This window comes from Dasypus novemcinctus, chromosome 11 (genome assembly GCF_030445035.2).
Source record: "Dasypus novemcinctus isolate mDasNov1 chromosome 11, mDasNov1.1.hap2, whole genome shotgun sequence".
In the NCBI taxonomy this organism is placed as follows: Eukaryota; Metazoa; Chordata; class Mammalia; order Cingulata; family Dasypodidae; genus Dasypus; species Dasypus novemcinctus.
The window spans coordinates 75,699,094-75,722,758 of NC_080683.1; the positions used below are offsets into that span (position 1 = coordinate 75,699,094).

General features: G+C 33.2%; 1 protein-coding gene across 1 annotated transcript in view; it reads right to left on the reverse strand.

Annotated features, from left to right (window-relative positions):
• The window catches only part of ASCC3 (activating signal cointegrator 1 complex subunit 3), a 465,644-nt gene that overhangs the window by 226,656 nt on the left and 215,323 nt on the right, over positions 1-23,665 (reverse strand). Inside the window, exons 11-13 of the mRNA XM_058307189.2 lie at positions 12,259-12,423; positions 5,106-5,282; positions 2,617-2,688 (exon numbers count right to left, since the gene is read on the reverse strand). Coding sequence (XP_058163172.1) covers positions 2,617-2,688; positions 5,106-5,282; positions 12,259-12,423 — 414 coding nt within the window. The remainder of the gene's footprint in view (positions 1-2,616; positions 2,689-5,105; positions 5,283-12,258; positions 12,424-23,665) is intronic.

Here is a 23,665-nt window from a genome sequence, read left to right on the forward strand (position 1 = left end):
ATATGCATATCTGTATTTATCTCTGTCTCATTAAAAAAGAGTTCACAAAACATATTCCTTTTTTTACCTTAAATAAGTGATTTACCATGGCGATAAGTAATCTTATGTCCCACAGTATTATAGCAAGTATCTACTTACTTAGTTATTAATTGTGATGAAAGAGTGATTACCTTTAAATTCTTTAATTCTAGGGATAATACAATAACATTCCTATAAGCAGTTTCTTAAAAGTTTTGTTTTTGGTAATTTCTTACAAGCCTGTTCAATTATAAAAGGTATAAAAGGTAATGCAAGAAATGATATTACCTTCCTAACTACAGTCAAAATATAAAACATGTATGTACCACAGTAAAGTATTTATGATTTAATTTCCATTATTTAAAAAGAGAAAAAAATCCTTAAGGTTGCTCATTTATAATGAAATCTATCATAAATTAGTAAACGTTTTCTTTTGATGGAAGAAATACCACCACAATTTAAAATTCTGAAATAAAATGGTATTAAGTCATGGTACAAAATTAAATAGAGAAACAAATGAAATATTTCCAGAACTAATTTTATATAGCATATAAAGGTAGTGTTTACAGACTCCAAAGCTACATTCCTTAGCTAACAATATAGGTTATATCTTCTGCCATATAAAAATTGGAAATAAATGTTTATAGTGGTAAGAACATCCAGCTAATTATATTGAATTTATGCTGCTCTTCTGCAAAGGTGGTATAAGCATGGGAGGGGCTACACAGGATATTACATATCTATTAGTCTTTCTTTTAGAGTTTTCTTTGAAATGCTTTTGAAGGTTTTTCTAGAAAGCAGTTTTGGGGAGCATCAGATCTTCACAGCAATTTAAGTCTCAGGAGGCAGAGATTGACAAACTGTGGCTGACAAGTCAAATCCAGCCGCTGCATGTTTTTATAAATCAAAGTTTTACTGGAACATAGCCATGCACATTTGTTTATGTATTGCCCATGGCTGCTTTTGTGCTACAATGACAATGTTAAGTAGCTGCTACAGAGATGGTAAGGCCCACAAATCTTAAAAATCTGGCCCTTTACAGAAAAACTTTGCCGCCCCCCCGACCTAGAAAAAATACTGGATATGCAGTATTTTGTATGTTGATTTAAACAAAGAATATTGGTCTTTTCCATTTCTTTATCTGTAAACGATAAATTACACAACCCATCAAACAGTCTTGAAGTGAGGGTCAAAGAAGAGCAGTAATGAAAAAGAAATGCAAATAAGGTGATAGGGCACAATGGTTAGTAGAGACTACTGTCACAAGGCCTGGATTTGTAAGTGCATTAGTGGAAATGACCTTGAACACATTACTTTTCTTTGCACAGACCTCAATTTTTTCATCTGTCAAATGAGCCTAATAATAGTACCTGCCTCATAGGTTGCTGTAATAATTTAGTAACATAAATAAATGTAGAATAACCACAGCAAAGTTTTAGGCATTCACTGAGCACTATGAAAGGTTAGCCACTATTATATTATTACACAATTTGAAATGATGATTTCTTTTCCTTTTATTTTTAAAACCAAGCACACTCTCTTGAGATTAGTTAGAAATCTGATTTTAAAACTGTTTCCCACAAAGGGGCAAAATAACTCAGAGATACTTAGTAGGCAGTGCTCTATGCTTTCAAGTCCAATTCATCTTTTATATATTTTATTTACTGAGATTCCAAGCAAGATTTGTCTGGAAAAAAATAATTCCACTGCTCTTAAAAAGAGTATAAAAATTAAAAGGCCAGAATACTTCATTTTATGTAATTTTATGCAATGTCATAAAAGGCTACAATGGGGGAAAAAAATCTCACAATAAAATAAAGTGATTCAAAAACCATAAACAATTGAGCAATGATTAAGTTTTATTTAGGCACTTATTATCATTCCAGTCTTTCTTTAACAATTTCAAATGAAAGATTTTGGGCATGGGAGAGTTTAAAAATAATACTGCTTAACATCCCAACACCGTAACAAATGGCAAAAACTCTATTACATAACATTTCAACTGGTACTACTTCATAAAAACAGTAAGAATAATATAACATTGACAATTTTCACATTTATGTAAGAAAAACACAAATTAAGATTTTGAGATATGTTGTATGTTGGTGATTTTTTTAAAGGTTACAGGAAACAAATATTAATGGTAAAATCCTACTCTATTTAACAGAAATGGCAAATGAAATATAGTATAACTTATCAGTATTAGGATAATAAATGTTATCTATTAATATTTTCATGGCTCAAAAAGTTACCCATTAGGCTAAAAATTATTAAGAAATAAGATCTTCAAGTCATTGTCTAAGAATTCAAGAAAGATTTCTTAAGTGAAGAGACTAAAAAGGATTATTTTCATCATTAAGGACTCTCTAAAACAGGGTTTCTGAACCTTTTTTGTTCTGTGGCCCCCTGTGTCAGTCAGGCGAAAACCATGGAACCCTTACTAAGTCCACACTATACTGTGTATTATTTAATAAATATATCACACCTGCCCCAACACGTCCCCACAAGAATAATGTGTTTCTGAATTTCAATTCAAGCTTATGGACCCCTTGTTAAGAACCCCTGCTCTAAAAACAGGATAAAATAAGATAAGCGTACCTGGTGTCCAGCTTTTACTTGCTTCAAAACACTTTCATAACATACCTCATCCATGTTATTCAACTGCTGCACCTTAAACATTTTTGAAACATGAAAAATATCAGATGACACAATTACACATTTTTGAATCACCAAGTTTATATAATTAAAATGCATCTTTTCTTCCTTCAGACTAACTACAAGGCAGAAACAACAAGTATCTAACACATAACAATCCATAAGAAACAAGCATAGCACAATTATAAAATACGTACAGAATACTTTCAGTATACTAACTTCCAAAGAACAGGTTTTTAAAAAACAGCACCTTTAAGGGAAATACAGTAGTTAGTTATAGATAGTTTAGAATAATTTTAAAGTTCTTCCCTCTGCTCTTCCTTGAGAGGTCTGTTCTTCAGGCTGTTTCCCTCCTATTTCATTCTATAAACTATAAGCTTTCCTGTGTAATTCTCAAAGTCGTCATAACGCTACTGGGAGAATGTCAAATGGGATATATGGATGAAACCTAAGAAAACACACTGTTTCTGTAATGTATATGTAGAGGGATAGATATTCTTCTACAGAAACACTTCTCTAAGTAACTGGAAAATAATAATAAAGAAAGGGTCTCAGTTTTACTATTAAAAGAGAAAAATTCAATCCAAAAAGGTGAGGTAACTAACCCAAAGTAGTAGCATGTTACCCAGCCTGTATCTCACTGCTTAACATTTATTACTATGAATTTGGTGGGGATGAAAAGTGGCATGCATACTGGAAATGATGATGATTTCATTTTTTGCTTCAATAAAATAAACACTTTAAAATTTGGGAACTCTTAGGATTTACAGAAAGGAAGACGAGATGATCACAAGGTAATTTATTCCCATTAATGATTTAAAAAACACTCCCTTTGCCTAAAAACCTCCCAATAATTTTTCATTGTATTTTGGACTGAGTTCTGGCCAAAGCTATTATTTTAAATCAAATGTGGCATGTACACTATTTTCTCATGTTCTTCCAAGACAGTTGGACCATATGATGAGTTTCTGAATAAAACTCTAAGAAATCTCGAAGGATTTTTTATGATAAATGTAAAATTAAAAACTAGTTAAAAAACATTAAATAACACACTGAGAAATACTAAATGGTTACTAAATGTATATTTCAACTTAGTATAAAAATAATTTTATTAAGATATAAAACTATATGTATATAATTAAGTTCTTGTTTACACAATGTAAGATATGTAATTTTTTAAAATTTTGCAAAATTCCTAAGCCTTTATAGATAATTATGAGGGTTCGTCATATAACACTATTGCTTTCACGATTATAATGCTAAAATATTGTGGTGAAAAGTACTTTGAATTTAGTTAGTTTTAAGCGATTTACCAATTTGAAACTGAAAGAAATAAAGTTTAGGATATGGCTGATAATCATCTGAAACAATTTTCTTCTCTTCTTTACCTCCATATCTTTTTATCAAAACCATCTACTATCATTTATATTATGAAAGTCAAAGATGAATACAAAGTTATAAACAGCTTTGTTATCTATCCTAATGATAGTAGAAACAACTGGAAAAATAACACTCAGCAAGCAATACTGAAAAGCACTTGAAGCAACTAATGAAGGTTAAAATATGCACATCACGCCTATTACTATATCATAAACTCTCCTTTTGTGCATAAATCTGACATGGCTCCTTACAATTCTAAAGATACCTTACTCTTCTGCAACTAGAAACAGCACATTAACTGATTATGGTGACAGTCGCTTCTCACATTTTTAGCTGAACATTTTATTTATAATAGTGTCAAGCAGAATACAGGATTCCATCTGGTTTTCTTTTAGTAAAGAGATCAAATGGCCTGTGAATCTCCTCCTAAATTTATTTCTTATACAAGGAAAAAATGTGTTAAATAGAAAGATAAATGTTTAAATTTTAAGCAAAGTATTCATTCATAATATTATAAAACAAAAATTTAAAATAAGCATGGTAATATTATTTTAAAAACTAACAAACTTCTAAAAGCACTCAAAATTTTAGAAGCACCATTTGAACACATAATACGGTAATTATAAAACACTATCATTTAAATACAGCACCTCCCTTGATGGTGGATACCATGAAATTATTTTTCAATTGTATATGAGGTACTGTGATTTACTATAAATGAATAGTAGTATATCAAAAGACGTTATTGGTTTAATCAGAGCCTTTTATTATTTCTCACTGGCCTTCAATCATATCAAAATAACATGCTTAAACTTGCAAAGGTCTAGAACACAATAATATATATTGAAAACTGCAGTGCAAATTATTACAAGCAACTTTCTGAAGGAGGAGTTACTTAACTACATATGGCTGATAAAGTGCCATTGATTTCTGTCTAGGATAGTATAATTTTAATGTTACTGAAGTGATCTTTTGGTGCCTCTAATGCCGACAAGTAATTCAACTATGTCAACAAAAATATTTTTAGAAAAAAAAAATTTATTAATATTTACCTTATTTGCACTCTTAATCCCCAAAAATGTCTGTCCAAGAGGTACTGGACGAAAGCGGCCATCAAAGTAGAAAAGTCCAATGTAGGGATTAACGTGTAGAAATGTAGCAACATCAAGGTAGTTGGGTAAAGTGGCAGAGAGCCCAAGAATTCTTATCATACTTTGAGTAGATTCAACCTATATGGGTTATTTTAATTAAAGTACGAGGTAGATTAGACCCATCTGGATTTTTATTTATTTAAAATAATTTTTAGTTAATAACAAACCATTCAGAATAAAATAAGATCATTAAAGAAATACAGGAAAATATCACATAGTCTAAAAGAGGGCTGCTAATATGAAAACTGGCCAATCCTGGCAAACTAAGATGACTTAAAAATAATTAAAAATACAATTTCAGTAGATTTACTGAACTGCAAATTCCTATTAGTTAAATGGTTTCTTCTTTATTCTAAAAATGAAACAGGGTAATGATAGAGGTTAGGTTTTAATTTAAGTTTTACCAATTATAATTTCAGGGCTTAAAAAATGTTATTTACTCTCAATTTCAAAAATTAATTTTAAATTAAAAAACTGTCAAGTCTAAAATAATGAAGGTAGACATTTCTAGTGCTTTACATATTTTAATTTAAAATGATGTAACTGCATGACACAAATACTGGCAGCTATATAAATTCGATGAAAAATTACTTCCAGATAACTAAAAAAAAATTAATTTTTACGGACTCATTTATGAAACTAGAATTTGCCTCTCTGTACTATAGATTGGTTACTTAATTTATTTATAATCCTTTGCCTATAACTTAGTATTCCCTTTAATGTATCATAGTAACATACAGCAGAGGCTACCATAATTCAGCAAAACGTATGAATTTGTGAGAACTAAAACCAAGTAACCTATTTGGTCACCACAAAGGAAAGATTTTCTAAACACTTAATTATTAAGTATTTTATATTAAATTAATTACATATTTTATAATAGCTATACAAGTGAGAATTTGGTTGTATGGAACTATAACCAAAACTTAGGGAAAAAAATATAAATTACCCAAAAATGTATTAAGTCATACTGTGTTCACTGATGTAGAGTCATATTCTAATTTTGCTTTTAAACACTACTGATAACATTGATTAATTTGTTCAATGATTTATTAAGCTCTTAACAATATGCACAGTGCTAGAAAAAAGAGAGGTTTAGGTTACATGGAAATTATCACAAAAACAATGTGATGTGTCAATTAACTCTGTGGATAGTTATAAAAACAGTGAGGACAATGATAAAGCACTAATTAAATGTGGGTAAGTCAGGGAAGGCATCCTGAGGTAATGTTTACTAGCACTGTAAGCTGAGATAAAGGCAAAGGGGGACTGCACTCAGGAGGACTTTTAGTTTGAGTTAACAAAGGGAGGTGACTGGAGATGTGGTTAGAAATGAAACAGAAACTAGATCATGAAAGATCTATACATTTTACTGTTACTGAGCACTCAACGGCATCCAATTCTCCCTCAGTTATGTTTTCTAGTCTTCTGTTTCTGGTTAATTGAATGACGATAGTTTATAGTATTCTTACCTTTTTTAAAAGTTTCTATACATTTTGTAATAAGTTCTTTATCATTTCTAATTTTGTTTATTTATAGGTTTTTTACTTATTTGTGATTAGAGGTTTATTGTTAGAGGTTTATTTTACTAAGTTTTTTTAAAAAGAAGCTAGATTTTAAAGATATTACTAATTCTACTGTTTCCAAATTATTTTCTATTTAACTTTATTTTTTCAACTTTATTTTTCCATCTATTTTTAAAAAAACATTTTGCTTAAAATTTATCTAACATTTAAAATTTAATTTTTAACACTTATATCCTCTCTAGTCATGTCTCATCTTGCTTCCTCCCGACCACCCTGGATCACTGACTGACCTCTATGTGACAAGAGATTTTGGCATATATCAAAGTGTAGTGCATGTGTGTGCATCTAGTTTGTTTCATCTTATGGAATTTATTCTAAATTTCTATTTTATTCTGTATACACTGTGATTTATTCAATTTCTGCTTTGACAAAATGTACCCTGGAGTCTTGAGAGAAATATGATATTCTATTAGTGGGGTATACACTTCTATATGCTGCTCAACTTTACCATATTAATTATATAATTTAAATTCTCTACATTAGCAAAATAAGAAGTTAGAATTTGTCAAGAGAAAGTACCATTTCAATCACGTGCAAACTTCCTATTTTAAATTAGGATACAAGCTGTTGCTAAGGGGAATAATTTATATGATCAGCATGATATAGTCCCAGATAATTCAGATCTGAGCCCTAAGGGTTCAGCAGACATTCCTTGTGGGCATGGGTATGAGGTAGAATATGGGTAGCATCCTACAACATTACTTCACTACAATATCCATTCCATATCTCCTCCTCTATATTTCCATATGCAATCTGCTTTTCCACTGTTACACAGGAGGCTTTCAATTAAAATTCTGATTGAAAAAATGGTTTCCTTACCTGGGAAAAAATGTGTACCTATAATGTGATAAAAGGACCCATAACTTGGAATCACGTGTTACAATTTACAGGCTGAGTGCATTTAGTAAATTAATTAACTTAAGACTCAATTCACTTAAGAGAGAATGCATGTACAAAGATTTTCAATCTTTTATGAAAGGCTATAGAATATATTTTTAAATCCAGGAATTTTATATCACTTTTACCTTCTTGCTATTCTAAGTAAAATAAGGAAATCCGCAAAGAGACATGTGGGAAAAATATTTCAATTATTTCATTTTTTAAGTCCCTCTTATTTACACCTAATTTTAGTCAAAAGTTGCATGCATCATGCTGGTATAATTCAAGCTACTGTACCTAAGAGAGCAGTTTCCCAGGACCAGATTTCTCCATGGGTGTATTGATACAGTGCATATATACTTTTGGAAAAGTCCAAATGCTTGGGAACACTGTCTAATGCAAATGTGCTTACAAGCATTAATGGAAAATACCTTTAACTTCCCAACTCATTTTATAATAAGTAGGATAAAAGTGAATCTACTCACTCATCTTTGGAAGACTAAATAAAATAATACCTATGAAATATATATATAGCTCCCTACTCACTGAAAATAAACTTAGTTAAGATGAGAACTAATAATCAGTGTTGCTAAATATAATAGATTTAGGGAAGCGGATGTGGCTCAAGTGACTGGGCTTCCATCTAACATACATGAGGCCCTGGGTTCAATTCCTGGGGCCTCCTGGTAAAGGCAAGTTGGCCCATGCCGTGGAGAGCTGATGGCTCACACCACAGAGAGCTGATGGCCCGCACCACTGAGAGATGGCACAGCAAGATGACACAACAACGGGAGATGCAGAGGAGAGACAGTGAGAAACACAGCAGATCAGGGAGCTGAGGGGGCTTAAGCTATTGAGTGCCTCTTTCTCACGTCGGGGGTCCCAGGATTGGTTCCCAGTGCCTCCTAAAGAGGAGACAAGAAGAGAAGACAAGCAGACAAAGAAAAACATGCAGCAAACAGACACAGAGAGCAGACAGCACAAGGGTGGGGTGGGGGAATTAAATACAAAAAAATATATATAATAGATTTGGAATTATAATATTATTTCATCAATTGTAGCTAATTGCACTCATGCAAAATGTTAATAATAAGCGAAACAGTGTATGTGAGGGAAGATATGCCAGAAATCTGTACTTTCCACAATTTTCAGTAAACATACAACTATTATAATAAAAAAATTTAAAAGGACTTAAAAAAAAACAATAGATTTGGGCATACTTACACTTTTATCTTTTCCAAACCTCCCTATTAAGATTTTAGTCCTTAATACCACCATGCAATTTCTATGCTAACAGGATCTATACTGCATTAAAATAGATTCCTATCTTGTGTTTTTATCAGATTCAAATGTTGTAGTGCTGTGTGAAATACTGCCATCTACTGGCAATATATGGTTATCACAAGAAAAAATAAGCAAACAGCTTTTTAATAAAAATGGTCGTGAGAACTGAACTAGTATTCAGGTAATTTAGGAAGAATAAGGGCAACCCTTCCATCAAGGAGAATAAAATCTGAGGGACATATAAATGAAGATATAATTAGCTACAGCAAGTTGTGAAATTATAAGGAGGATTATGGAAAGAAATGGAATGCAAAAGGAATTGTTCTTTCCAATTGGGAAACTAGGAAACATTTCAAAGAAGTGTATTTGGCATGATTCCAAAGAGCAGTAGGTTTTTAATAGATGGATGTGTGGACTGATAGAGAATGAAAGCATTACATAATTTGGCATTTATAACTTTTTATTCTCATAACCAATGCCACACTCTGCCTTAAGATTGGTTTCATCTCTGAACTTTAGGTATTGAAAGGAAAGAGAAAAGGCAAATAGTTTCGTGTGGCTAGAATCAATGGTAGCTAAAGGGTTTGAACAAGTTAAATTTAGACAAACAGATCAGGGTTTCAATAGACTTCAATGTCCTGCTCAGGAATTTGAACATTTTTCTTAAACAGCAACTCACAAAAGGTTTATGAGAATAGTGAGAAATTATAAATTGGTAACATTATTGAGAGGAATTAAGAAAAGCTGAAAGCAATGAGATCAGGTAGAAGATTTTCACAATAACTTAGGGAAAAGAGGATGAAGGCATGACTCAGGATAATGGAAATAGAGAAAGATGGGGACTAATAAAGAAGGTTTATTGGGTAAACCTTCCTAAGAACACAGAAGACTTAACCTCCAATTTGTCTTGAGTGTTGATTATATTTAGTTTAATTTTTGAAGGATTACTCTGACAAACTGAAGAAAAGATGGGAAAAGGAGGCAAATTTAGAGATGGATGCTCTAGGCCAGGTTAGAAATGCCAAGAGTCTGATCAAAGATAATGACCATGGGGAAATAAATCCAATGGGATGGAAAGAGAGACACTTTCCTCTAGTTGAAAAAATACATCTACATGACTATTAAAAAATAGATAATACATATTATGTCACAAATATTATAATGATACAAAAATAAACATAAATATATGATAAATGTACACTGTATATTATATATAAAAGTACAGAATATATAAACAAATAAAACACTCAAATATGATACATATAAGTAAGCCTTTAATATGTAATTTTACATTATTTAGCTTTATTTATAATTACATTATTGCAGATTTACAAAAATTTATAACGACTGATTTAAAATATGTGATAGGTAAAGTTGTGTGTGTATGTGTGCATTAGTGCATGTACATACATACAGAAAAGAATTATTAGCAGGCCTGCAATCTATTTTCCCTCTATCGTGAGCCCAGGAAAGAAAGATGTTCTAGTCATATCTCCTTGTAAAAATGCTAATGACAGACCTCTTGGTAAATGCACTAATGATATTTACTTGGTCTCTTGGCAAATACACTAATGGTGTATAGTTGCAGGAAAGTCCTTATCTATATGAAATGCTTTTGGCTGGATGGACATGGTGTCTCTAAGTGCCCTACTGCAAATAAACCTGTAATATAGATTCTTGGGGCATGGCTCCCTGAACAATGTCACTAGGCTATGTAAGTAAAAGAATATAAAATAAAGACAGTCCATGATCAAAATAGCTCTCCTGTGTAAATGATGCCCGACATGTTTCTCTTTGAGACTTCATATGCTAAATCTGGGGCAGAGTGCATCATGGTAAGAAAAAACCTGGGGAGCAGTAATGGAAGTCTCACATTTCTCTATCCTTCACCTGGGTCTCACAACTACCTATATCCTTGAAATTATTATTACTTAAGTTGGATATTAGCTAAAATCTCTTTTTCTGTGAATGTGCTGACATTTCAACCTTTTTTTAAAAATATGTGGATATATATATACACGTTTATATTTTTAAATTAATGTGGTAAAAAGTGAACATGCCCCAACCGCCCATCCAATTTCACCGCTGCTGTAAGAAACCACTTTTACAGTGCTGCATATCCTTTCATGTCTGTATACTTCATCCTAACCCAGGCTAAAATCTTAAATGTAAGCCCTATGAAGCAAGCAAGAACTTCGTTTTGTTTACCACTATATTCCCAGTACGTGAACCAGAGGGCTAGCTACAGTAGATGATCAATAAATACTCAAATGGGATTGTGGTATACATGAAGGACAACTTACTCTTTCATTGAAAAATATATCATGGATAACTTTTGTGCCCGGTTCATAAAATTCTACCTCATTCTTTTTATAGCCTGCATTTCATTGTATGAATGTATTAAAATTTATTCAACCATTTTCTATTGGTGGACATTTTGAAGTTAAAATGAGAGCTTAAATGAATACTGGTGTTACTATATCTTTACAAGTATTTGTGCCATTATTTCCACAGGTTAGATTCTTAAAAGTAAAAACACAGCATTGAGTTTAGTAGATGCCTTCAAATTACACTTTTTCATTTCAGCCACTATGAAGAGAAATATCTCATGTTGGTTTAGATTCTCTTAAATAGTATATTAAGCATCTTTTCTATGTTTCTCAGTTATTTTTATTTCTTCTGTAAAATGCTCTTTTTAGGTTTTTAAAAATATTATTTTCCTTTTTAATTCAGGAAATTTCAATAAAGCTTTACTGTATATGTTTTATGTAATTTATGTTTTCTGTCCTTTATATTTGAACTTTTTTTTTATGTCTTTACTGGTCAAAAAAGTTTTAATAAATTTACCAATTTTGGTTTGAACTATTTGTGAACAACCACAAAGGTCCAAAACCAGAAACAACATGTACATATCCCTTTTAAAAAATGCTATTAAGATTATGCAAATTAGGCAATCATATTTCATTTTACTTATTATATCATTAAAAAAAACCATGTTCAGATTTTTATTTTGGATTGGCACAGGGAGGGGAGGAAGTGGGTCAAATCAATAATATTTTTCCAAGTTATATTATATTTTAATTCTTTCTAGTCAATATTAGAGTTTAGCTTTGTAACATAGTTTTAGAAATGAAGATTTCCTGTTACTTATTTTGCTTAATAAAAGACTTCAATAAAAACAAGATTCTGAAGAAAGGATATTTCTAATATCCTTAACACTTTTAATGTTAATATTTCCTTTGAAAAGCACATTGTAAATTTAAAAACCTACTCAATAAATGAGCTTATCAATAACTTCCTCTTACCTGCCGTAAAGTACGTGCAACTATGCTTTCTAACACTGGTCCTCTATCTTCATGCAGCAAATGAACTTCATCAAGAATAAGGAGCTTTACAATTTGGGAAAGAGCTACATCTCCAACACTCTTTCTTGTCACTACATCCCATTTTTCTGGTGTGGTCACAAGCATCTATAAAAAGAGAAAAACGAGTACAATTAAAGAGAGGAAAAAGTCACATGTATTATTTAAATTTCATATGTGTTGTTCAAAAAATACTATTGTTGATCTCTATACAGATTCAATACAAATCACATTTTAAAATATTCCATAAGGAATATAGACAATAGTCACTTCAAGAGAACCTTCTTTAAGTCCCAATATTAAGCAGTTATTTAAATCTCACTGCAGGTAGTTTGCCAGTCAATTTCTGTGTTAAATTGATAAAATAAACAATTTTTTTCCAAAAGCTTCTTGTGATTTAAAAAAAGTACACAATATCTTTATACTGATAATGGCTTTTATTTGAAAAGGCTCTAAAAAGAGAAGTAAGTATGGGAAATCTACACATTTGTATGATTGTTTTGCAAGTTCACCATATCTGTAACAAAAATTAAAAAATAAAAATAAAAAATAGTATGTATTGGGGGAAAAATACACCAAATGTAAGATAAGGAATATAGTTAGTAGTAATATTTTGACAATGGTCTTGCATAGTTTGTAACAAATGTTTCACACCAATGCAGAATGCAGAGAGTTGGTGGAGGGGTAATATATGAGACCCCTATGTGATGTTATATATGTTTATTTAGTAAGCTTGCAATCTTTACTATACACTTACTGTTTATGTGTGTTCATGTATGAACGATATACTTCAATAAAAGTAAAAAAAAAAGGAAATGAAAGAGAAACCAATAAAAGAAGCAAAATTAAAAATTAAAAAAAAAAAAGGAAGTGGACACTGAGGAAGGAATGGAAGAGACTGCCTTGCCACTATACATATAGGGCAATAGCTATCATTGTGATGAAAGGCAAAATGTCAAAAACAAAGTTTTATGATATTTTTCATTTTTTAATTCCCCAATTTTTTACTTGAGTTCAGCCTTCCCAAATTAGTATGTATTCTATTTCTTATCTTTAAACCTATCATTAGTGTTTCATTTTCCTACTAACTGAATTTGGCTTCATGTTTGAAGAAGTTTTGGATCACAAAGGGGTTCAACTATGGTAGTAGAGGAGCACTGGTGTGGGGTGTCATTGATGGGGGACACATGGGTGGGAGGGAGTTCTCCAGGGCATGTATATAGGGTACATAAAAATGTTCAGATATTCACTGGGTATTGTCATAGTAGGTAGAGTTACACATGACAACTTAGGGAGTGCTGAGTGCCTAGAGCGAGGAGCTCTGTCACATTCCCCAATGGAGCAGCAACAACACCCCAAGTACAAGGGCAAAGACCAGTGAAGAAGGATGGTCCAATGACGGGCTCTTGATACTGATGACTATGTTCATGAGCCTGTATGTTTGAAATTTCAATTAGGCCTACAGCTGCAGGGTGCCTAAGAGTTACCTCCTGAGAGCCTCCACGTTGCTCAAATGTGGCCGCTCTCTAAACCAAATCCAGCATGTAAATGCATTACCTTCCCCCCCAGCATGGGACATGACTCCCGGGGATGAGCCTCCCTGGCACAAGAGATTATTACCAAGCACCAGTCAATGATGTAACTGGAAAAAGACCTTGAGTGAAAGTGGGAAATGGTAAAGACAAATGAGTTTATATGGCTAAGAGACTTCAAAATGAGTCAGCAGGTCACCAGAGGGGTCGCACTTACACATGCCTCAGCAGGATCTCAGAGACAGCCATAGTAGATACACTCCCAGGTGTTGGTACTCCTGAGGGCCACAGATAGCCAGGTCCTAAGGTCATGACAGATGGCTCTGGAGTTAGGTGCCTTGCCAGTGGGCCCATATTGGAATTTGTGCTCCTGAGTGTGATGGAGCTGGACTCGGATGTGACCTCTCTACGCATGCCTCTTTGTCACTTTTACTGAACCTGTGGTTGGCACTGGGGTTTGTATATGCTCAGGAGACTTCTATCTCTGGACTGTCCACGTGCCAGCTGGGCCCTGATCCTCAGCAGAGTTGCAACACCTACTCTCCAGCTCATTGGACTTAACCAGGTCAGCTAACAGGGAGGTGAGGATGGTCAACCATCACACCAAGGAACCAGGGGCATCTATAACTGCAAGCAGGAGAATCGCATCCACCAGTTATGTGGGATCTAAGCCCCATCTTGATTTAGAGGTGGAGTAGACCTAGCCATCGCAGGGTACACAGGATAGAGGAATAAAATATGGACTAGAGTGGACTTACTGGTATTCCACTATAAAACTATTGTGACTCTATCAACAGAAGAAATTGTATCACTGATATGGAGACGGTGGCCACAGGCGTTGCTGTGGGCAGGGAGAGGGAAGAAAAGGTGTGATATGGGGGCATTTTCAGGATTTGAAGTTGTCCTGAATGATATTGCAGGGACAGATGCAGGACATTATGTATCCTGCCACAACCCATAAAGGGACTGGGGGAGAATGTAAACTACATTGTAAACTATAATGCATGATGTATAGCAGTGCTCCAAAATGTATTCACCAAATGCAATGAATGTGCCACAATGATGAAAGATGTTGTTGATGTGGGAGGAGTGGGGGTGCGGTGGGGTATGGGGTATGAGAACCTCATATTTTTTAATGTACCATTTTTTGTGATCTATGAATCTTTAAAATAAAAAGACAGTTAAAAAAAAAAAAGACTAACAGGGGGAAAAAAAAAGGAAATGAAAGAGAAACCAAGAATCTGCTCTAAGATGGTCACCAATGTTATGCCTATCCAAATGTTGAAGAAAAGGGTAAAATTTACAATTGATAAATATTTTGAAAAATACACTTTAATATCAACTGTCCATGCAGGGCTTCATACTTAAAAAATAATACATTTAGTAAAGTGTAACTGGCACATTATAGCAATCAAAGCAATCACTCACTAGAGAACCAGGCAATTAGAATGAGAGAGTATTAGGCTTAGGTTATTTATGTAAACTTCCAAAAAGCAGACCATTCGTCATAAAGCTGATTATAAATCTATTTGCCTCTTATGTAATGAGTTGTTTGGATTTTCTAGAAGCTTGCTGTGACGGAGAAAAAGATATAAAATTTAATAAAATCTTCTACTGTAGTAACATCACATTAGAAAATAAGCCCAGATGTGGATAATTCACATAACATGTGAAGTGACAGCAAATCAAATCCAAAACTTCTCTTAGCCAGTATTTCAGATTAATAGACTAATGAGAATCAATTACTCAGTTATGTTTTGGAGGAGATAACTGAGATGGGAAGGAGTCAAGTCAGACTGCTCGCTCAACCCTTTATGATATTTCATGTCTGTTTTGAAATAGTTCATAAGGATACTAATCATCTTATTTTTTAAAAAATAGCAAAAGATGAACAAATTCTTAACAAATATAGAATCCAAATTTATTAATATGACCTGTTACATTATGACAGATATTGCTATCATTTTAAAATGAAATACTGTCAACCACAAAATTTAGCAGCTATAATTCTACAGAATATTAATAACACACTGTAATGAAATAATGTATTGCTTAAATACATATTTAAGGTGTGAAATACTATAAATCCAAGATAAGTTACTTACCTAATTTGCTAAAGCTAAAAATGGCAATGTTGAAATCACATCAACATTTATAGAAAAGATATGCTAATGCAATTAAGTATAAACAGATATGTGATGAATTTTGATATCCAAAATGGGTTGAAACATTCATTGTACCCTAATTAACATCTTTCATAATATTAAATAAGTTTAAACAGAACTTTTACTTTAAATAATGATGAATTTAAAATAAACCAAACTATATTATCATAAATATGCCCAGAGATGCCTTACTAGCAATCCTTTCAAGCAATGCCTATCTTTTTTTCCTCAACTCACTGTTATTAAAAGTCCATGACGAACATGCCCATCTGTTTAAAAAAAAAAAACAGCTATTTTGCTCAACTGTAAATTAAAGGCAAATATATAATATTCACCTTAAAGCATAAAGAAACAACTATATTAGTAAATGTTAGGAACACAGTACAATATAAATTATAATAATAAATACAAAACATGGCTACCTAGTTCACCATGAATTTTTAATACTGTGCCAGCAATTATCTTACAATTAACTTTCAGAGTAAAAATTAAATTGTAAAATCATAATTTTCAGACATCAGAAAGCTCTATCACTAAATCTTAAAAATCTTTTCTAGCATTTTGTTCACTTTCAGCAGAGGGGGAAGTGGCTTCATTTCTATCACTATTTTACCACTTCAGTTCCCTGAACTGAAATGGCTAGAAAAGTGTCACATTTGCTTAATGAACTGGAACTCAAGCAAGACATTTCCATCTGCTTTTGTTTTAGGGCATGGGTTAACTGTCAATATTTTTGCTGTCAACATAAATTTCTCTGTCCATGTACTTATTCTCTCAGCAGTATAAAAATTGTTATTCAAAAATGTTCCAATTTTAGCCTGTACGCTGGGAAACAGGCATAGCTAAAATGTTTACATACCACCATTGTGTCAAAGATGTGGTATATTCACTTTTAAAATCCTTATCAATTTGACCTCAAAACCAAAGGATCTAAGACTTGTCAAAACCAACTTATCTGGTCATTCACTTAAGCATTATTAAAAATTTCCCCCAGAGTTGTAATAGAGTAAAACTACTACTACAATACTTAGTTTTCCATGACTGTTTCATGACTACTTATGACGGTTCTTTTCCTTAGGTGAAATACATTTATAATTATGTGTATAATCTACTAATTGGACACTAGGGCAAACCCTTTATAAAAACATATCAGGAAGCTAATGCTTTACTGAATGAAGAATGATGTGCCTGAATCCAGGTATTCATACACTTGTCCCAAAAGACTTCTTTCAATTCACAGCTAAGAATTATCAAAGACATAACAAAGCCTCCTACCATACAGAATTTCCTATGAGAGGAATGGCTTTAAGTATGTATTTTACCTTTCGTTGTTTTATTGTCACATATAATTAGTCAATTGAACTAATCTAATGCTTCTTGAGAAAGACAGGATGCAAAGATTCAATAGCCAGAAAGAACAATTACTGTATCAATCAACAAACAATTATAAGGAGATAATCAGTTCCAATGCTAGACCTCAGAGCTATACATCTGGGCTTTATGAGAAATGACAAGAGAAAATGACATCATTCTTAATTATATTTTTATTCATAATTTTTATTCTACAAACAGTTATTGGAGAGACAAAGATGAAATAGTGGTGTTTATTAGAGTGGCTTGATAAAGCACTGAGCAAGAATAATGAAAGAAATCAAAATAGTCATTTGGAAGAGTAAGGAGAGACAGGGAAGGGTCAGTAGAGATCATTCTGAAGGAATAAAATTTTTCTTGTTACGAGTGTGGATTACACAAGTGTGTGCATTTGTCAAAAATCTCTGAAATAAATGCTTTATATTGTGTATTTTACTCTACGTAAATTGAACTCCAATTTTTAAAAACGTGAAGGAAAAATGGGTACTTTAAAGAGACAAATCAATCAAATATGTTGTTTGGATTCTGACTCAGTTATTTTTTAAAAAGAGACAACTGGAGAAACAAAGATATAAGATGAAAGTAAGAAAATATTGCTAATTTTTTTGAGATTCATAATGGTATTATATATTTCTTCAAATGTTATTTGTGAGTGATGACTTCTTTATACAAATGAATTTTAAAAACTCTTACAACACCAAAAAATAGTTTTTAGTTAACATCAATAATTTCCTCTTATTTAAATTGGAAAAAGAAAAACTAAAAACTAGATTGCCAACCTTTAATACCATATTAGAATCAAACACCAATGTTTAAGAATATTAAGGTGAAAAAATGTTTTCATCTATTTAAGTAATCTTTCATTTATTTATTTGAAATGCTGAGGCTGAAACTTACAAATGCCTTCTATAAAAAATGAACTTCTTTTTCCTACCGCCCAGGCTGACAGGTCCCCAAACCTGAAGTTTCTCTCTTCTTCAGTCTTACCCATTCACCACCCCTACCCACATACACATTTTCAGATCCTAACGATACTCTTGAACTGTCTCTAAAATTCTTATCTCTAGTTTCTACTGATCAGTTTTCCATACCAACACCCAATGTTGCAAAATAAATCTCCCAATCTAAAATTACATGTTAATAGTCTTGCTCAAAGCATTCATTGACCTCTTACTGAAAAATTCTTCAGTGTGTTTATCTCCAAAACTTTCCCAGTCTTCTCCCCTATTCCCAAATGCATTATAGGCCTGTCACATTCCCCACATAGGTCCCCCACTTTCTAATTGATAAGTTTTTGTTTATATTTTTCCCACTGCTAGTCTATGGCTCTCTAAAATTTTACCAATAAAAATTCTGTCTGTCATTAAAAATGCAAAACGAGTGGACACATTCTCATCAATAAAAAATTCTGAAACAGTTTCAACAAGAATAAATCCCTTTCTTCTCTATCCTCTTCTAACTATTTATCTTGCCATCAGGGTACCAGAATTATTCTGCCTAAATGTTCTGGTTGCTGGTGATCAGAGTTTTCCCCCCTCTATTTGACTGTAATTTCCTCAACAGCAGGGATACAGGTCTTTCCCACTTTTTTTTTTTTAAAGATTTATTTATTTCCTCCCTCTGCCCCGCCCGGCCCCCCCCCCCCAATCATCTGCTCTCTGTGTCCATTTGCTGTGTGTTCTTCTGTGTCTGCTTGTATTCTCATAGGTGGCTCCAGGAACTGATCTTGTTCTGCTACGTCTTCTTATTTTCTCTCCTGTGTCTCTTGTTGCATCATCATGCTGCACCAGCACTCCACGTCTGCCGGAACTCCTGCGTGGGGTGGCATTCTTGTGTGGGGCGGCACACTCGCAAGTTGTGGTACACCTGCATGGGGTGGCATTTCCATGTGGGCCGGCACTCTGTGTGGGCCAGCTTGCCTCACAGGCCAGCTTGCCTTCACCAGGAGGCCCTGGGCATTGAACCCTGGACCTCCTATATGGTAGATGGGAGCCCAACTGCTTGAGCCACATCCGTTTCCCTTTTCCCACTTTTAATATACACAGAGCCTAAAGCCTAGTCTGCTGAGAACACATGCCTAAGCAATATCTGTTGAACTGTACAATGATATGCTTGAATGGCTGTTGTCTAACAACCTAAAATAGCCCAAACTCTTCTCCTTAAAACTCAACTTGGTAAAAACCCATCTTCAAATACATTGATCAATGTTCCTTTAAAAAATTCAGTCTTATTTCTACTATCTTTGTCTTTTTAAGAAATAAAAACACTAAAGAGGCAATCATCCAACCCAGCCTTTTTCTTAAGTATGAGTTACAAATATTTACTTAAACTGTTCTATAATTAAGGGCTTTATTCTAAAATTTCTGCAAGTAACATAGCCTCATTCTGGAGATTCACAATGTAAAGAAATTATTATAGGCTCTGAGAAGACTCCTAGTAAGAAAACTAATGTCCCGAAGAGAACATTTTGGAAAACTCAGGTCAGTCCTGGCTTGAGTGTTCTGGGTGATCTGGCCTAACCTGGACAAACTGGTTTAACCTGGTCCTTCCAATGCCTCTTTCTTAACTATCAAATCATCAGATTGTGCTATCATTTTTACAGAGAAGTGACCCTGGCTGCATTTTGAAGTCATCTGGGGAGCTTTAAAAACCTGCTGTGTTGGCTTTGTCCCCGGAGATTATAAATTGACAAGGGTGTAGGCTGGGCCTCAGGATTTTTATAAGCTGCCCACATGATGCTAAATGCAGACAAGGTTGAAAACCAGTGTCCTGGAACAATACAATGTGATTGACCCTTTACTAATACTGTGGTAAGTAAGAAGTCCTTAGGTATCTTTGTGAGTCACAGTTAACACTTCTTTGACCAATATCACAACTTCAGTAAATTGTTAAGATAAAATCTAAACTTAGATTACATAAATGTTACATAAAAAATATAGGGGATCCCCATGTTACATGTATTTTTTATGTCACATTTATATAATCTAAGCATCTTTAAAAAGTAAAAATTTAAAAACATTTTCTTTGCAGCATATTAAATTGATTAGTTACAAAATAAATGAGTGCCCATTATTAGGTTGGTCCTAATTCAGTTTTATAGAAGAGAAGCATGTTTTCTCTACAGTACTAACTGGTTCTTTTTATAAGGGGAAAGGGAGCATAATATAATAGAATAATAGAATAATAAAAGAATAAATTATGATGCAAACTCTCTTTAAAAAAAAGATTAAATCTGTAAGTGATTTTTCTAACTCTAGGAAACGGAATTGTGTGAAATTAGATGAGGATATAGATCTTCTGATTTTTCTGAACTCAAGAGCAACCTGTAACTTACATTTCCCCTTCCCCAAAGGCACACATTTGCAATTACAACACTCTTTTTTCTCTGTATGGATCAAAAGTGGCAATCGAACATATACATACATATATATATACACTTTAAAATGTAATATGTGAGTTTGAAAATATTAAGCTGTGTCCACAATTGCCACTATAATGATATATAACTATGCTGCAATATGTAATAAGTAAATCCATGAGATAAGAAATTAATTGAAGTAGGGCTCTCTGACATGGCACAGAGCTCCAAATCCATCTGCCGTGACTATATACCCTGTGGATTTTGATCTAGAGGAGGAGAGGACATCACCATCCCAGGGTCCACAGAATGGAGGAATAAAATAGGGACTACAGTGGACTTACTGATATTCTATATAAAACTATTGTGATGAGTAACAGAAGAAATTTTAGCATTGAGGTGGAGAAAGTGGCCACAGTAGTTGCTGAGGGCAAAGAGAGGGTAGAAGGCATGTGCTGTGGGGGCATTTTTGGGATTTTGAGTTGTCCTCAGTGGTACTGCAGGGTCAGATGCTGGACTTTATATATCCTGCCATAACCCACTGAATGTACTGGGAGAGAGTGCGAACTGCAGGGTGGACTATTATCTATGTAGTGCAACAGTGTCCCAAAATGTGTTTGCCGAATGCGATGAGTGTGCCGTGGTGATGGGGGGGGAGGGGTTGTCGATGTGGGAGGAGTGGGGTGGGGGGGTGGGGGGTATACAGGAACCTCATATTTTTTAATGTAACTTTTTTTGTGATGTATATATCTTCAAAAAAATACAATTTACAAAAATGATGTGGGGATGGGGAGTGGGTTATATGGGGACCTCTTATGTTTTTTTGTTTTCTTATGATGCTTTTTAATGTAACATTCCTTGTGATCTATTAACTTTAATTAAAAATAAAAAATAAAAATAATTTTATCAAGTTTAAAAAAAAGAAATTAATTGAAAATCAAGAATATATTTTTCATGTTTACAAAAAAATCACCAAAAATTAGAAATAGAGGGAGAAAGAAAGGGAGGAAAGGAAGGAATAAAGAAGGAAGGAGGGGCTATTCCTATACCACCAGCAAAAAGGTTAAATGAAATTTAGAAAGTACCGTGTGTTGGGAGAGGATGTGGAACAACTGGAACTCTCATAAACCAATGGTGGGAATATATATTGATATAACCACATTAAAAAACTACTTGGTAATACCTATTAAAGCTGAATATACAAATGCCGTGTGACCTAGCAAATTATATACCCAAAGAAATGCATATATATGTGTACCCAAAGATATATGTTAAGAATGTTCATAGCTGAATTATTTAATATACTCAAAAATTGGAAATTAAATGTGCAGCAACAAAATAAAATGGATATATAAGTTGTAATACATTTATACAATGGAAGACTATACAATAATGAAAATGAGTAAACTGCTACATACAACAATGTAATTAAAATCATTCAATGGTAATATTCAGTTAAAGAATCTAGGCATAGTGTATGACTCCATTTATATAAAGTTCTAAAACAGGTGAAACTAATGCAAAGTGTTAGAAATTAGGGGAGTAATTACCTCTGTGGAGGAAGAAGTGGGTAGTGACTGGGAGGGACATGAGAAGAGATTTGGAGGTTCTTGTAATATTGTATATCTTAATCTGGGTGGTAGTACATGGGATGTTTACTTTGAGAAAATTAATTGAGCTGTTCACTTACAAATTTTGTACTTTCCTGAATGTGTATTTTACTTCAACGAATAAGATCATTAAAAACAAAACTAAACTTAATGACAGGAGGAGAATAGAACAACTAAACAGTGGAAAGGTGAATAAGAATTCGACAAAGAAAGAAGAAAGAAGGATATTCAAGGCAGAAAAAAATAAGCAAATTCATTATTTGTGCTTCAAATATGCATTGCTCAATATTATCTCTTATATGTGACATGTGTAAATACATCTTTCTATGTGTATTATGAGCATCTTGAGGACATGGACCAAAAATTTGGAATTTTATATGTAAATCCATGTTCTTCAACCTAGTGACTAGAAATATCTTTCTTTTTCTTTTATACAGATAAAAATTTCTAAATTTATGCCAATTTCCTGTCCATTTTTCAATCTTCTTCTCAACTAGGGATCCACATATGTACCAAAAGGAAAACAAGTAAGCTTAATATATTCGTTACCTTTGAACCAGGAATAGAAAAAAAAATTACTAATAATTTAGTCTACATAATCCACATTATTCTGTAATGTTCTTCCTGTTGCTGTCCATTAAAAAATAATAATCTGTTCTTCATGTTTTCAGATGTTTCATATATTCACTTTAGAGGCAGAAAATTTTATAAGTTAAGGTTTTTCGTTGATTACTGTCTGTAACACTTGGCTGTTATGAACTTACAAACAGAAAAGGACCAAACTTCAAGGAAAAGAGTGGACCTTCCAGGTCTAATCCAAACATCTCATTTTGTTGATACACCCAAAAATAAAAAATGACTTTCTCGAGATCTTCCAACTAAGTAGGAGAATTAAAGATAGCATGTACATCTTTTTGCATTTACACTGCCCAAAAGAGCTCCAGCCAAAAAAAAAAGAGGGAGGAAAAAGAGAAAAATAATGTTTGAAGTCATGAGTTAATTGGCATTTAATCATTTAGGAAGGATCTGCCTCCTCATCCATTTCATGCCTAAAATCTCTGTTAACCTTCTCCATTCACCCAGCAAACTCTTTTTTGGGGCCCAATAAATAGAATCATCCATATCTGAGGAAGGCCCATAATCAATCACATGCCCAAAATTTATGGGGCATATGTTAAGTGTTTGGGAAGAGAGGGCCCTAGGTAGTAGTGTGAAGGCATAAGAAAGAGGCATGCCAATTTAACCTCATTTCCTATGACTGGTAAACACTAGATACAGTATACATGGTTTATAGTAAGACTTTTGACAAAGTCA